This window comes from Pleurodeles waltl, chromosome 3_1, assembly GCF_031143425.1.
Source record: "Pleurodeles waltl isolate 20211129_DDA chromosome 3_1, aPleWal1.hap1.20221129, whole genome shotgun sequence".
NCBI lineage: Eukaryota > Metazoa > Chordata > Amphibia > Caudata > Salamandridae > Pleurodeles > Pleurodeles waltl.
In genome coordinates, this window is record NC_090440.1 from 1,789,253,079 (window position 1) to 1,789,267,213 (window position 14,135).

Genomic DNA, 14,135 nt, shown 5'->3' on the forward strand with positions numbered 1-14,135 from the left:
TAGGCATACGGCACTCACACATGCACTCAGTTCCGAGGCACTCTTGATAGGCTGCTACCAGACATATGCCTACATGACTTCCTTTCTACTGTCTAGATTACAGGTATTCATTAATCTCAGATTTAAATGACTAGTACATTTTCTAGGACATCTTCTAGACACGGCCCGGAATTTGGTTTTCTGGACCACTAGGCTCCATGGACTTAGTCAGTGTGCCGCCTGAGACAGAAAACCAGTTGGACTGCACACCACAACTCACAGCAATATTTGAGTGAAATGAGTTTCAGGTAACTATCAATCCTATGAGTAGTGGCAGAAATAGTGTAATCCAAACCCTCTTTTATTAGGGCATAACACACTGAAGAACACTAAGAAACAATGGATCTATTTTAACGATTTATTCAAAATTCCTATCCTATTGCGCACTATATGAATTGTAACTACAATAATGAGAAACAGAATGATAGCTGCAATGTTCACCAAAAGAGCGAACAACAAATACTCAAACATATTTGCTGTATAACATTATAACAATCTCAACCACATTCTTCTATTGTGCATGTTCTAACACTACTGTGGACATACAGGTCTGTTAGAATTTGGCTCCCTAAGCACCCTCATAGTAGCATAAAGTGGAGAGGAGAGGTGCAAAAGAGTTAGGCTCATCCGCCTTACCTGAAAATCCAACTCAAAATTGAGAGCTCTACTCTAATGTATGGGCTAGTGCTCCCTTTTGGGGAAAAAGCAGAAGCTTTGTGTAGTATAACCAACACCCACCAGCGTTAACCCTTGGTGGCATGCTTCATCATTGGGTTCCTCGTGTTCTGCAGCGCAGCGGGTCATGCCGCTACCTGTCAGTTAAATGGGAGCACTGAATAATATCAGACCACCAATGGTGGAAAAACTGTGAGCAGTGGAAGGTTACAAGTCTTGCAGTCTTAAAGTTTTACAGTCGAAAAAATGGTAAAAAATTGTGATCCAGAAGATAGAAAACCACAAGCATTGGCAAAGACAATAGGTCTTGCCTATTTAGGAGCTATTGGCTATATGCATTAGCCATGTTGTACACCAGCATGGCTGCTGTTTAGCATGGCTAAAAGTTAGTGCTGTAGAGGACAGTGTAGTGCAGTAGAGTGTCATGGACTGGAGTGCTGTGGAGGGGTGTAGAGTGGAAGAAAGTGGCGTAGAGTGAAGGACAGTGTAAGAGTGCAGTGTCATAAAGTGGCATAGAGTGGAATGGCATATAGTTGAGTAGATTGTCAGATTGTTTTAGAATGGCATAGCATAGCGTAGCGTGGCATAGAGTGTTGTGATGTGCTGTAGACTTTTAGCAAGTTGTACACCAGCGTGGCTGCATTACAGCATGGCTAAAGTGAGTGAAGTAGAGTGTCGAAGATTGGAGGGGCATAGAGTGGAATAAAGTGGCTTGGGTTGTAGAGCCTGAGAGTGGACTGGCCTAGAGTGAAGTGGCGTGTCTAAGGGTGGAGTGTTGTGGAGGGGCACAGATTATCGTGGAGTGCACTGCCACTTCAATTGAAATAACCATCAGATTTGCACATACAGTTTTACTGATAAAACTATACAGCACACAAAACCTTTTCTTTCCCAACACCCAGCAAGATTGCCACATAAATGCTCTCACTTTCAAATCTGAGAATGAAAAGTAAACATCATACTCCCTCCAAAGTCAGAGCGTTACATTTGAACACGCAGCAAATGTAACTAGATAAAAACAACATTTAAAAGCCTGTTTACAGAAAATGAGGACTTATGGAAGAATACAAGGAGCGCTGGTAAACAAGCTTTGCTCCACGGGAAACACAAATGCATGCTGAACAGTCTAAACCAAATAAAGCCAGCAAATAGAAAATCAGAAAATGTGAGTTACAAACCACAAAGCCAATGGTAAGCAGTGGGTGGAATGTATTCCCATGAAAGTTTTCAGAAACCCCACAAGAAGTCTTTTTGCTACCAGACAGTGCATATTTCAACCTAGAATAACTCTAACTTAAATGATTTATTGGTTTTGTTCGGATCTCCATCTAAGTGGTGTGCCGAGGCTTTCCTGACTATACCCTATGGCAGTGGTTTCCAACCTTTGGTCCAGGGCCCCTTGGGGTCCGTAAATCCTTTTTAGGGGGTCCACAACTGCTTAGAAAATTAAATAATATTCACAGTTTAGTAAAAATTGATATAAATAAAGAGGCTAAATGTACAATTGAACATTTTAAGACCTACGGTAAATGTCAAGGAATTTGAAACCTTTCTATTAAAATTAAAATTTTCATTTTGTTTTATATTTGTTTGCAGATTAAATAACTTGCTATTTGTGTATATGTATGATGAATTTTTGTCTGTATTTTTGTGTATTATTTTGCATTTCAAACCATCAACAATGTTTAGGCTGGGATCTCTGGCTCCCAGTAATCATTCAGCAGGGAGCCCTTGGATTCCATTAGTGATTAAGTGGGAGCCCCGGGGTTCAAGTAATGATAAAGTGTTGTCCACAGAAGTCAAAAGGTTGGAAACCACTGCTCAACAGCACCTATATTCTTCCATTACAACTTGCATTATCTTCCAGGATATCCTGAGATTTGTGTCAGAAAGAATGAAAATAACATTTTTTCACCTCAAAGTTTCAAATTTAGTGCCACCACCAAATGATAGTTGAACTCATCACTTATCTCCCCTTGCAATAAAAAGTTGCACTTACACCAACAAGCATTCAGTCGCACTTGCACACAATCACCCCCTCCCCTCCCAAAAAAGGGCAAGATTGAAGTGGTGTTTGAGAGGGGTGTCCCCTCTTGGAGTTGCTTAGCCCTTATCCTTGTGTACTGGTAACCTTTTGGAGATAACTTGCAGACACGAATTTAATATAACTATAATGCACAATGCTTCTGTTATCTAAGTACTTCTGAAAGCCCCAGAACTATTTCTGGCGTAACATAGCATGCATTTGTTCTTCAGTGCCGCAGGAGGAGAAATCTTTAACTTGTGTCTCGCTGATGAAGAAATGCTGTCAGAAAAGGAGGTCATCAGACTTCTTTGTCAGATACTTGAAGGAGTGCATTTTTTACATCAGAATGACGTTGTGCATCTTGATTTAAAGGTAAGCTGTAATTTTAGGTTTTTTAAATTAATTTATTTTAAGCAGAACATATCGTTTAAATATTTCTGAAGCTAAATAAGACTTCACTCTTTTACAAAATTGCTTGCTTGTAGCAAGCTGCTTCATTCCTTTCTACAATCGACTTTTGTGGGGTAGATGGAAGCATTTGTACAAAATTGATTTAACATGGTTTGCAGTTAACTTTTACCATAACAATCGTTGGTTTCTGTATCTATTTCTATTTCCAAAGACCTGCATGTTTGTGCATTTTTCTAGCTGCAGTATCGTAGTAGTTGGAAACTTGCTGATGTATCTTGAAAAGGACGTTTAATCTTTCATGTGAAGATTCATTGCCCACTGCCATAATCCTGTTTGCTTCGAGCAATGATTATGGGGCTGTCATCCTAGCAAGAATTTGCTATTACTTTTTTTTTCAGTAATCTGCTGAGGATTTCAGAAGTGCTAGACTTTGATAACTTTTAGAGGCCAGCATTTTGTTTTTCATGGCATACTCAGTGGTGGATAGGTGTTGTTCGGTAGTGCAGTGTTTTTTTGCAGAAAATCAGTGTTAGTTAACTCACTCGAATGCTGAGTACAGATGCAAATCCATTTTTGGCCAGTTGTAACCTTGAAACAGACTTGGCCTCTCATTGCGAGTGACATGTATTGCTGTGTAGTAAAACTTGTACTTGTAGAGATGCAAACATTATGTTTAGATCTCTTGAACATTTTTAAAGGGAGCAGCTCCAATTTAATATCTAAAGAGGGCTTTAGTTACTCGATTATGTCTAGAACTTGTGCTGCCACTAAAGCACTGCTCTCGGCATTCACTTGAAGTGCATGAGAATGACGTTTCTTGCATGCTGCAATAAAGAAAATGTGTGACAGACAAACAAGTAATGATTAACTAGTGAGGATCAGGTTGGACATTCTTGTCTCCAAACCTGTTTGAAGTAAAACTCTAAATCTGAGCTCTTAATTTAGACACTTTCCCCTCACTTCAGATATAGATAGGGTTTCTACTCACATCTTGACAGTAGTAAGTATCAAAGCAGTCAAAATGAAGAAGACAGAGGCTTCTTGACAATAAACTAGTGCAAAATGCTCTTTCAGCATTTGAGATTTATATTTGTAAAACAAGATCTGTGCAGGTATTGACGGTTGTTTCTTCATTACAAGCCCCTAGTCCGACATTGGCAAGCAAGGTATATCCCCAAGTTTTTATGGTCGAGCCTGCGCTAGCATGCGCTTGCACATGCGTATCACTTGCGAGACGCTTTAGTAGTTAAAAGGGCTCGGAGCCCTGTCCATGACACATCAGTGTCTTTCATTGGTTTGTGGGCATGCCTTTTAAAATCTGCTTACTTTCATTAGTGGAAGGCATGCATACGTCATGCCTTTTCCGGTGGTTAGCCCTCCTCGAGCGCAGCGACCAAGTACTGAAAACATACGAGGCTTGCTGTTTGCCGTCCGGTTTGTGGACTACTTTTTATATTTTTTCGCAGCGCGATCTCTCCTGGCAGAAGTCAAGCGCTTTGCATGACATCAACCCTGTTACATAGTTAATTGCACTTTTGCCGATAGGTTTCACTACGAGTGAACTGTAGCAGCGCAATCGCGCTCTTCTTCCTTTATTTTTTTTTTCATTTTTTTTTTTTCATTTAATGTGGCAAGAAAAGTCCGGTTGGGAGTTTACAACTGCTAATAGCTCTAACTCTGAGAAATGTGAGACCCATTGCATTGTAAATGCTTGTTTTTAGTAGTGATCACTCTGCAGTATCGGAAGCAGACAAAATACATATACTGGTGGTAAAGTCCATAAAATGTTCACTGCACTTAAATTGCTTTAAAATATGTTTAATGCTGAGGGTACGCAAACATAGTTTGGTAATCTTTCATATATTTAAATACATTTTCCAAGGATTGGTCCATTTGACTGTACACAATGGAGTCTTCAAATTACACTCTACTGATATGACTGAACGTAGTTTAGAGACTATTAGCCACTGGCTAAGGACAACAACTATTGTATTGGGTGATTATAGTTATATATGTGGAATTGAAACTTCGGGATCCAACTTTACTGGACTTGGGCATTCCTTATTTTACTTTACTAAGAGGTTGCTCTTCACTGTTGAAACAGCTGAGTGGTATTGTTGCTATGTAATTCAAAGGCTCCTTTCTGTACAAACTGTTGTTGCAGGTATGTCAAGTTGTGAAGAGCATATTGAAATAAGAACAGAACTTTAAACCTGAATTCATCTCAAGCCATTAACATATAATTCTCCAGTACTGGATCTTTCATAGAGTCACATGCTTGAATCATTCACTGTCTTTGAACTGGGAGTCCCATGGTAACTTAATAAAGCAGTATATAAATCACTATCATTGGCTATTTCAGTTTAATAGCCTATCCATGTCCTTTATAATTTTTATTTTTTTTAAAATGACAAAACTTGAACTATAACCAATCAGGTGACAGTACCCTCCAGAACACTCCCAACAGAGGCCGAGTCCCTCAGATTTCTTACCACACATTGTGTGAAGGGAGACTCCCTGAGCTGTGCTCAGTTTTTCAACTAATACTTCTTTTTTGATCATCCAAGATTATATTTCTTGTTTCATTTCTCTAACCCTGGCACTAATATATCAGAGTATCAGAAAATAAGGTAAAGGACTATAAAAATATTTCTAACCCTTTCCTCAAAAACTCTCACGTTCTGAGAGATGAGGCTATTATTGGGCCCGCAGAATCTTAAATCTGTCATTTATGATGAGGACAGTGAGTATTCCTTCACCTCACAGGAGAGGACAGAGGGATAGGTCTCGCCAGGGTCCCCAGAAGACACACAGAAAAGCCATAAAAAGACTTATCATGGGTCTTCATATTACAATGACATAGTTGAGGACCACAACTTTGTTGACTAATATTGCCTCGTCTACTGCAGCCTCAACTACAGTGGCTTTGTCTACGATGATGGAGACTAGGCCATCGTAGATGTGGTTACGTAGGCTAGGTCATCTATGATGGTTGTCTGAGACAGCCTCATCTACGATGGTCGTCTACGGTGGCCTCATCTACGATGGTCTGCGGCAGCCTCGTCTATGACAGCTGTCTATGGTGATGACCTTGTCTACAATGATCTAGTCTACGTAATCACATCTACGATGGCCTCGTCATCATCTGCGACAGCCTTGTCTACAGCAAAGGCCTCATCAACAACAAACATTGTCTACGTCAGTCTAGTTGTTTACGTCCACCTCGAGCTCGATGACCATACAAATTAAGACGGAAGCACGTAATAGTCAACAAGAACAAAACACATTATCCAGGATAATTTAGTGTCAAGAATTACAGTACTAATAGGAGCATGTCGACAATAGTCAGCAGTATATAGAGGGGCAGTATGTGGAGCAATTACACCACTCCGCCTCTAACTGCAGAGCATTGGTCAGGTCCATGTAGTTCCTAGTATTAGACCCATTGGGCATGTTACACCCACAACTGGTGGATTCCCGCACCAGATGAATTTTGGTTGTTCCCATACCCTTGGGAGCAAGCAGCTAAACACTTCCAGCATCCTATAGCAAATAAGAAATTAGCTTGTTTTTTCTTTATGCTTTTAAATGGAAACCTGTAAAACCTCTTCCAGTTGTTGATATATCCAGGATGAATTACAATCATGGAAAACCTAGTCACTCATAACCTGCCTAGCCAGCAAGGACATATTTTCATATATGTCCAATGCTACTGTACGGGCTGCTAATTCAGTGGCTATCTGGGGCAGGTATAGCCACCAGATATGGTCAGACATGGCCATATAGATAAAATGTTTTTTGGGTGATAAAGGACAAAAAAATGCTGCTGCAGGGGGGCGAAATGTCTTCATCTGACAACATAGACTGCACTATAGAAATAGCTTCAATTGGATTCCCACGACTGGCAGGGTCAATGATGCCAAGGTTGGTTCAAGGCCACAACTTTCTAATTTGAGGTGCAAATATATCTAATATTTTTATCGTACCATGCCAATGTTCTGTTTGGCAAGCGCATTGACAACTCCTTGCAAGTAGTCAAGGTTGACTATGACATTGCAAGATCATTTGCCGGATTAACATTTTGAAAGAAACAATCTTTAGAGGGACCCACGAAAGACACTTGTCCATATCAAGGAGGATACCCGAAGTATCTGACTGATCAACCCTCTCAGTAGCCCTTAGGCTAGCCTACCTACAGTGACAATGTTCTGCTACTGATTGCACCATCCTGTGTGAAAAACAACTCAAAAAATGTTGTCATCTATGGCGGAAAATAGCATCGGACAAATAGGTTCTGGATCTCGTCACATATAAACAGATGTTACAGTTCACCCAGATTCTGCTCACTACTCCACCAAAACGAGAGCTCCCACCTCAACTCCATCTCCTTCGGAAGGGAATGCTAGCTGCACTAACCAAAGGTTACATAGAGAAAGGCCCACATTCTCAGCAAGGAATAGGCTTCTATTCTCGGTTTTGCCTCATAAATATGAAAAAAGAGGAGTGTCCATCCATCATAGGCCTTCAGAAATTAAACCAGTATTTCCGGAAACAACCCTTTTATGTGGTCACAGTCTCCCACAACACATGATAGTTCTGATTTTACAGGATTCATACTTCCACATTCCCACCCACTCATCAGTGTTCTTCCATTTAACTGCAAATCAGCTTTTTTTTTAGGAAGGACCCCCCACACTTTGACAACTCGTTGACAAAAGCACCAACGGCATTTCAATCGTCCAAGGCCACAAATGCTTGCCTAAAGTTGTTTCACAAACTAAGTCTCCTTCTGAATTATCCAAGATCATCAACTCCTCCATCCAAGAAGATACTATTCCTGGGCCTTAACACTAGATGTTGTCAAAAACAAAGACTTATCCTAAGACGAGCAACGAAGGCTCTAGGAACTGGTGCAAAAAAAAAAAAAAAAATAAGTGCGTACTGCGTCTGTTCAATTACTTTTGAGCATCATGTCCTCAGCGATCAATATAATCCCTCTTGTATGCCTGAAAATGAAAGTGTTACAGGAGCAGCTACAAAAACAATAGATTCAATCAAACGAATCATTTGAGGGCCTGGTGAATTTCACATAGGTATGATGGAAACTTTAGCCAGGTGGTCTCAGAGTACAGATGCTTCCCTGGGAAGCTGGGGCAGTCATCTACAGAACCTCTAATTTGAGATGAGTGGTCTCTGCTTCAAAAGAGCGTTCATGTCAGTCACCTAGATCTCAAAGCCATCTCCTCAGTCTCAAAACTTTACCGCCAATGGTAGTAGAGCTTTCGGAGTTAGTTCGCACAGACAGTACCATCAGCATGCAATACGTGAATAAACAAAGCAGCACTAGATCTTTGGATCAGGAAATCTGTATCCTGCTGACAACACACAGGATAACTCTTTGGGCCGAACTTGTTCCCTGGACTACAAATCTCATAGCAGACATGCTAAGCAAAACTGCAAACAGCCTCCACGAAGGGGAGTTTGATCATTCGGCTCTAAGTATGATCTTCTCGTTTTGGGGCAGACCGGCTCTGCATCCCTTTGCAACAAACAAAACCTGCAAATACCAGTTCTGTGCCAGTTTGCATCCACATCCAGGATTGTGGGGGAATGCTTTTCGACAGAAGGGTTCAGGATCTATGCCTAACTTTTTCCGGATACCTTTAGTACCAAAGGTTCTCACCAAGAGGAAAGCTAAGCAGTGTTGTGTCATCCCCCAGGTGACCTGTGCAGCATTGGTTCACAGAGCTTCTCCTGCTATCAGAATACAACCACATCACCTACCAACATTCTGTAAACTGTTGACGATGAACTAATGCCAGGTCCTTTCTCCTGATCCGACCTTTTCTCCTCTTATGTGAACATCTCCTAAATTCCATGAATTCAAAGGGCTCAATATTCCTCAGGACTGCATGTGTACTCTCTCCAAGTCCATGCGGAAGCCACGATAAAGACATATAAATGTTAATAGAAATGTTTCTGCCTTTGGCGCCGGAAATCAAACCTACATCCTCTACTAGCATGATCTGGCAAATAAATACCCTATCTCATTTCGCTTGCTCTGTCACGGTTAGTACATGCGTCCGTTAAGGTACGGCTTACAGCAATATCAAGATACAGATGTTCATCACATTCTCTCTCTCTACTCTTGCAGAATCATCAAACAGTTCATAAAATAATTATTGAGAGTTTTTTTCCCACAGTAAGGACTTAAACCTCAGGCTGGCACCTGCACATAGTTATATTTCAACTCATGAAGAGTTCATTTGAACCCATTCACAGAGCACATCTCATATTTCGCACATGGAAGGTCGTCTTGTTACTAGCGCTCACTCCGGCAAGTAGAGCAGAGGAAATACAGGCTTTCTCAACTCAAGAACCTTCTTGGGTCTCACAGGCAATTGAGTACTACTCTGAACCAATCCAGAGATTTATTTCCAAGGTTCCTTAAGACTTTGCCTCAATGAACCTTTAATATTTCGGACTTTTCTCTCGAATTCTAAATCACCAGCTGAAAGGTCTATTCATACGCTAGGCATCAAGCAATATCTAAAATTTTACTTACATAGCACCAAACTACTCATGAACTGACCAATTGTTAGACTCAGGTGGACGCACTTTTAACCACTTCGCTGCCAGGCCTTTTCCCCCTCCTGTGCCAGGCCTTTTTTTGCCTATTTGGGGCAGTTCGCGCTTAGGCCCTCATAACTTTTTGTCCACATAAGCTAACCAAGCCAAATTTGCGTCCTTTTTTTCCAACATCCTAGCGATTCTAAAGGTACCCAGACTTTGTGGGTTCCCCTGAAGGAGGCCAAGAAATTGGCCAAAATACAGTGAAAATTTCGTTTTTTTCAAAAAAATTGGAAAAAGGGGCTGCAGAAGAAGGCTTGTGGTTTTTCCCCTGAAAATGGCATCAACAAAGGGTTTGCGGTGCTAAACTCAGCAGCTTCCCAGCTTTCAGGAACAGGCAGACTTGAATCCGAAAACTCAATTTTTCAACACAATTTTGGCATTGTACTGGGGCATACCCCATTTGTGCAATTTTTTGTGCTTTCAGCCTCCTTCCAGTCAGTGACCGGAATGGTCATGAAACCAATGCTGGATCCCAGAAACCTAAACATTTCTGAAAAGTAGACAAAATTCTGAATTCATCAAGGGGTCATTTGTGTAGATCCTACAAGGGTTTCCTACAGAAAATAACAGCTGAAAAAGAAAAATATTGAAATTGAGGTGAAAAAAACATCAATTTTTCTCTACTTTTTACTCTGTAACTTTTCCCTGCAATGTCAGATTATCGAAAGCAATATACCGTTACGTCTGCTGGACTCCTCTGGTTGCGGGGATATATAGGGTTTGTAGGTTCATCAAGAACCCGAGGAACCCAGAGCCAATAAATGAGCTGCACCCTGCAGTGCGTTTTCATTCTATACCGGGTATACAGCAATTCATTTGCTGAAATATAAGGAGTAAAAAATTGCTATCAAGAAAACCTTTGCATTTCCAAAAAGGGCACAAGATAAGGTGTTGAGGAGCAGTGGTTATTTGCACATCTCTGAATTCCGGGGTGACCATAGTAGCACGTGAATTACAGGGAATTTCTCAAATAGATGTCTTTTTTACACACACTCCTATATTTGGAAGGAAAAAATGTAGAGAAAGACAAGGGGCAATAGAACTTGTTTTGCTAATCTATGTTCCCCCAAGTCTCCCGATAAAAATGGTACCGCGACAGGATATGCCCCAAAACACAACGTGGACACATCACAGAAAACAGAGCTGTTTTTAGCAAAGTGACTACCTGTAGATTTTGGCCTCTAGCTCAGCCGCCACCTAGGGAAACCTACCAAACCTGTGCATTTCTGAAAACTAGAGACCTAGGGGAATCCAAGGAGGGGTGACTTGTGTGGCTCGGACCAGGTTCGGTTACCCAGAATCCTTTGCAAACCTCAAAATTTGGCTAAAAAAACACATGTTCCTCACATTTCTGTGGCAGAAAGTTCTGGAATCTGAGAGGAGCCACAAATTTCCTTCCACCTAGCGTTCCCCCACGTATCCCGATAAAAATGATACCTCACTTGTGTGGGTAGGCCTAGCGCCCGCGACAGGATATGCCCCAAAACACAACGTGGACAAATCACAGAAAACAGAGCTGTTTTTAGCAAAGTGACTACCTGTAGATTTTGGCCTCTAGCTCAGCCGCCACCTAGGGAAACCTACCAAACCTGTGCATTTCTGAAAACTAGAGACCTAGGGGGATCCAAGGAGGGGTGACTTGCGGGGCTCGGACCAGGTTCTGTTACCCAGAATCCTTTGCAAACCTCAAAATTTGGCTAAAAAAACACATGTTCCTCACATTTCTGTGGCAGAAAGTTCTGGAATCTGAGAGGAGCCACAAATTTCCTTCCACCCAGCGTTCCCCCACGTCTCCCGATAAAAATGATACCTCACTTGTGTGGGTAGGCCTAGTGCCCGCGACAGGATATGCCCCAAAACACAACGTGGACATATCACAGAAAACAGAGCTGTTTTTAGCAAAGTGACTACCTGTAGATTTTGGCCTCTAGCTCAGCCGCCACCTAGGGAAACCTACCAAACCTATGCATTTCTGAAAACTAGAGACCTAGGGGAATCCAAGGAGGGGTGACTTGTGTGGCTCGGACGAGGTTCTGTTACCCAGAATCCTTTGCAAACCTCAAAATTTGGCTAAAAAAACACGTTCCTCACATTTCTGTGGCAGAAAGTTCTGGAATCTGAGAGGAGCTACAAATTTCCTTCCACCCAGTGTTCCCCCAAGTCTCCCGATAAAAATGATACCTCACTTGCGTGGGTAAGCCTAGCGCCGGCGACAGGAAACACCCCAAAGCGCAACGTGGACACATCCTAAATTTTGGAAAAAAACAGAGGTGTTTTTTGCGAAGTGCCTACCTGTAGATTTTGGCCTCTAGCTCAGCCGCCACCTAGGGAAACCTACCAAACCTGTGCATTTCTGAAAACTAGAGACCTAGGGGAATCCAAGGAGGGGTGACTTGCGGGGCTCGGACCAGGTTCTGTTACCCAGAATCCTTTGCAAACCTCAAAATTTGGCTAAAATAACACATGTTCCTCACATTTCTGTGGCAGAAAGTTCTGGAATCTGAGAGGAGCTACAAATTTCCTTCCACCCAGCGTTCCCCCACGTCTCCCGATAAAAATGATACCTCACTTGTGTGGGTAGGCCTAGCGCCCGCGACAGGATATGCCCCAAAACACAACGTGGACATATCACAGAAAACAGAGCTGTTTTTAGCAAAGTGACTACCTGTAGATTTTGGCCTCTAGCTCAGCCGCCACCTAGGGAAACCTACCAAACCTGTGCATTTCTGAAAACTAGAGACCTAGGGGGATCCAAGGAGGGGTGACTTGCGGGGCTCGGACCAGGTTCTGTTACCCAGAATCCTTTGCAAACCTCAAAATTTGGCTAAAAAAACACATGTTCCTCACATTTCTGTGGCAGAAAGTTCTGGAATCTGAGAGGAGCCACAAATTTCCTTCCACCCAGCGTTCCCCCACGTCTCCCGATAAAAATGATACCTCACTTGTGTGGGTAGGCCTAGCGCCCGCGACAGGATATGCCCCAAAACACAACGTGGACATATCACAGAAAACAGAGCTGTTTTTAGCAAAGTGACTACCTGTAGATTTTGGCCTCTAGCTCAGCCGCCACCTAGGGAAACCTACCAAACCTGTGCATTTCTGAAAACTAGAGACCTAGGGGGATCCAAGGAGGGGTGACTTGCGGGGCTCGGACCAGGTTCTGTTACCCAGAATCCTTTGCAAACCTCAAAATTTGGCTAAAAAAACACATGTCCCTCACATTTCTGTGGCAGAAAGTTCTGGAATCTGAGAGGAGCTACAAATTTCCTTCCACCCAGCGTTCCCCCAAGTCTCCCGATAAAAATGATACCTCACTTGCGTGGGTAGGCCTAGCGCCTGCGACAGGAAACACCCCAAAGCGCAACGTGGACACATCCACAATTTTGGGAGAAAACAGTGCCTACCTGCGGATTTTGGCCTGTAGCTCACCCGGCGCCTAGGGAAACCTACCAAACCAGTGCATTTCTGAAAACTAGAGACCTAGGGGAATCCAAGGAGGGGTGACTTGCGGGGCTCGGACCAGGTTCTGTTACCCAGAATCCTTTGCAAACCTCAAAATTTGGCTAAAAAAACACATGTTCCTCACATTTCTGTGGCAGAAAGTTCTGGAATCTGATAGGAGCCACAAATTTCCTTCCACCCAGCGTTCCCCCAAGTCTCCCGATAAAAATGATACCTCACTTGTGTGGGTGGCCCAGGTGCCTGCAACATAATAAGGCCCAAAACCTGAAGGGATAGAAGGGATAGCACAGCAAGTTTATAAGGGCATATTCTTTTATACATCTTTAGACGGACTCTGCTTTGGGGACCCACATAAGTGAGGTGTCATTTTACTTGGGAGACTGAGGGGAAAACTGGGGAGTAGGAATTTTGTGCTGGAGCGGTGATCCTACTAAGAAAAATCAGGAAAATATGCTTTTTTATGCAAATTGTGAGGTTTACAGAGGAGTCTGGGTAAGAAAATGTTGGGGGAGCCACACAAGCCACACCTCCCTAGACTCCTTGGGGTGCCTAGTTTTAAAAAGTTTCTGGGTTTTGTAGGTTTCCCTACATGACGGCCGCACCCAGGACCAAAAACATGGGTGGGCCCTCCCCTCCCCCCCAAACACAGGTATTTTTGGAATATATCACTTTGATGTGTGCACATACGTCCGTGATGTGCCAAACACTAAAATTGTGAAAAGAAACACACTTAGGTTATGTGAAGAAGACCCCTCACCCACCAACCAAGTTGGTGGCATGCTTCATCATCGGGGTCCCACCTGAGGCACCTAGCGTGTCTCAAGTGTGCTGCGACGCCTGATTACAGCGGAGCAGGTTTTGTCATTTGTACCACACATACTGGTTGGAT

At 42.5% G+C, this 14,135-nt stretch overlaps 1 protein-coding gene across 2 annotated transcripts in view; it reads left to right on the forward strand.

Moving 5' to 3' along the window:
• The window catches only part of STK17B (serine/threonine kinase 17b), a 79,979-nt gene that overhangs the window by 31,875 nt on the left and 33,969 nt on the right, over positions 1 to 14,135 (forward strand). For both annotated transcript variants that reach the window (XM_069225860.1, XM_069225861.1), the window contains exon 4: positions 2,971 to 3,112. In XM_069225860.1, the coding sequence (XP_069081961.1) occupies positions 2,971 to 3,112 (142 nt within the window). The remainder of the gene's footprint in view (positions 1 to 2,970; positions 3,113 to 14,135) is intronic.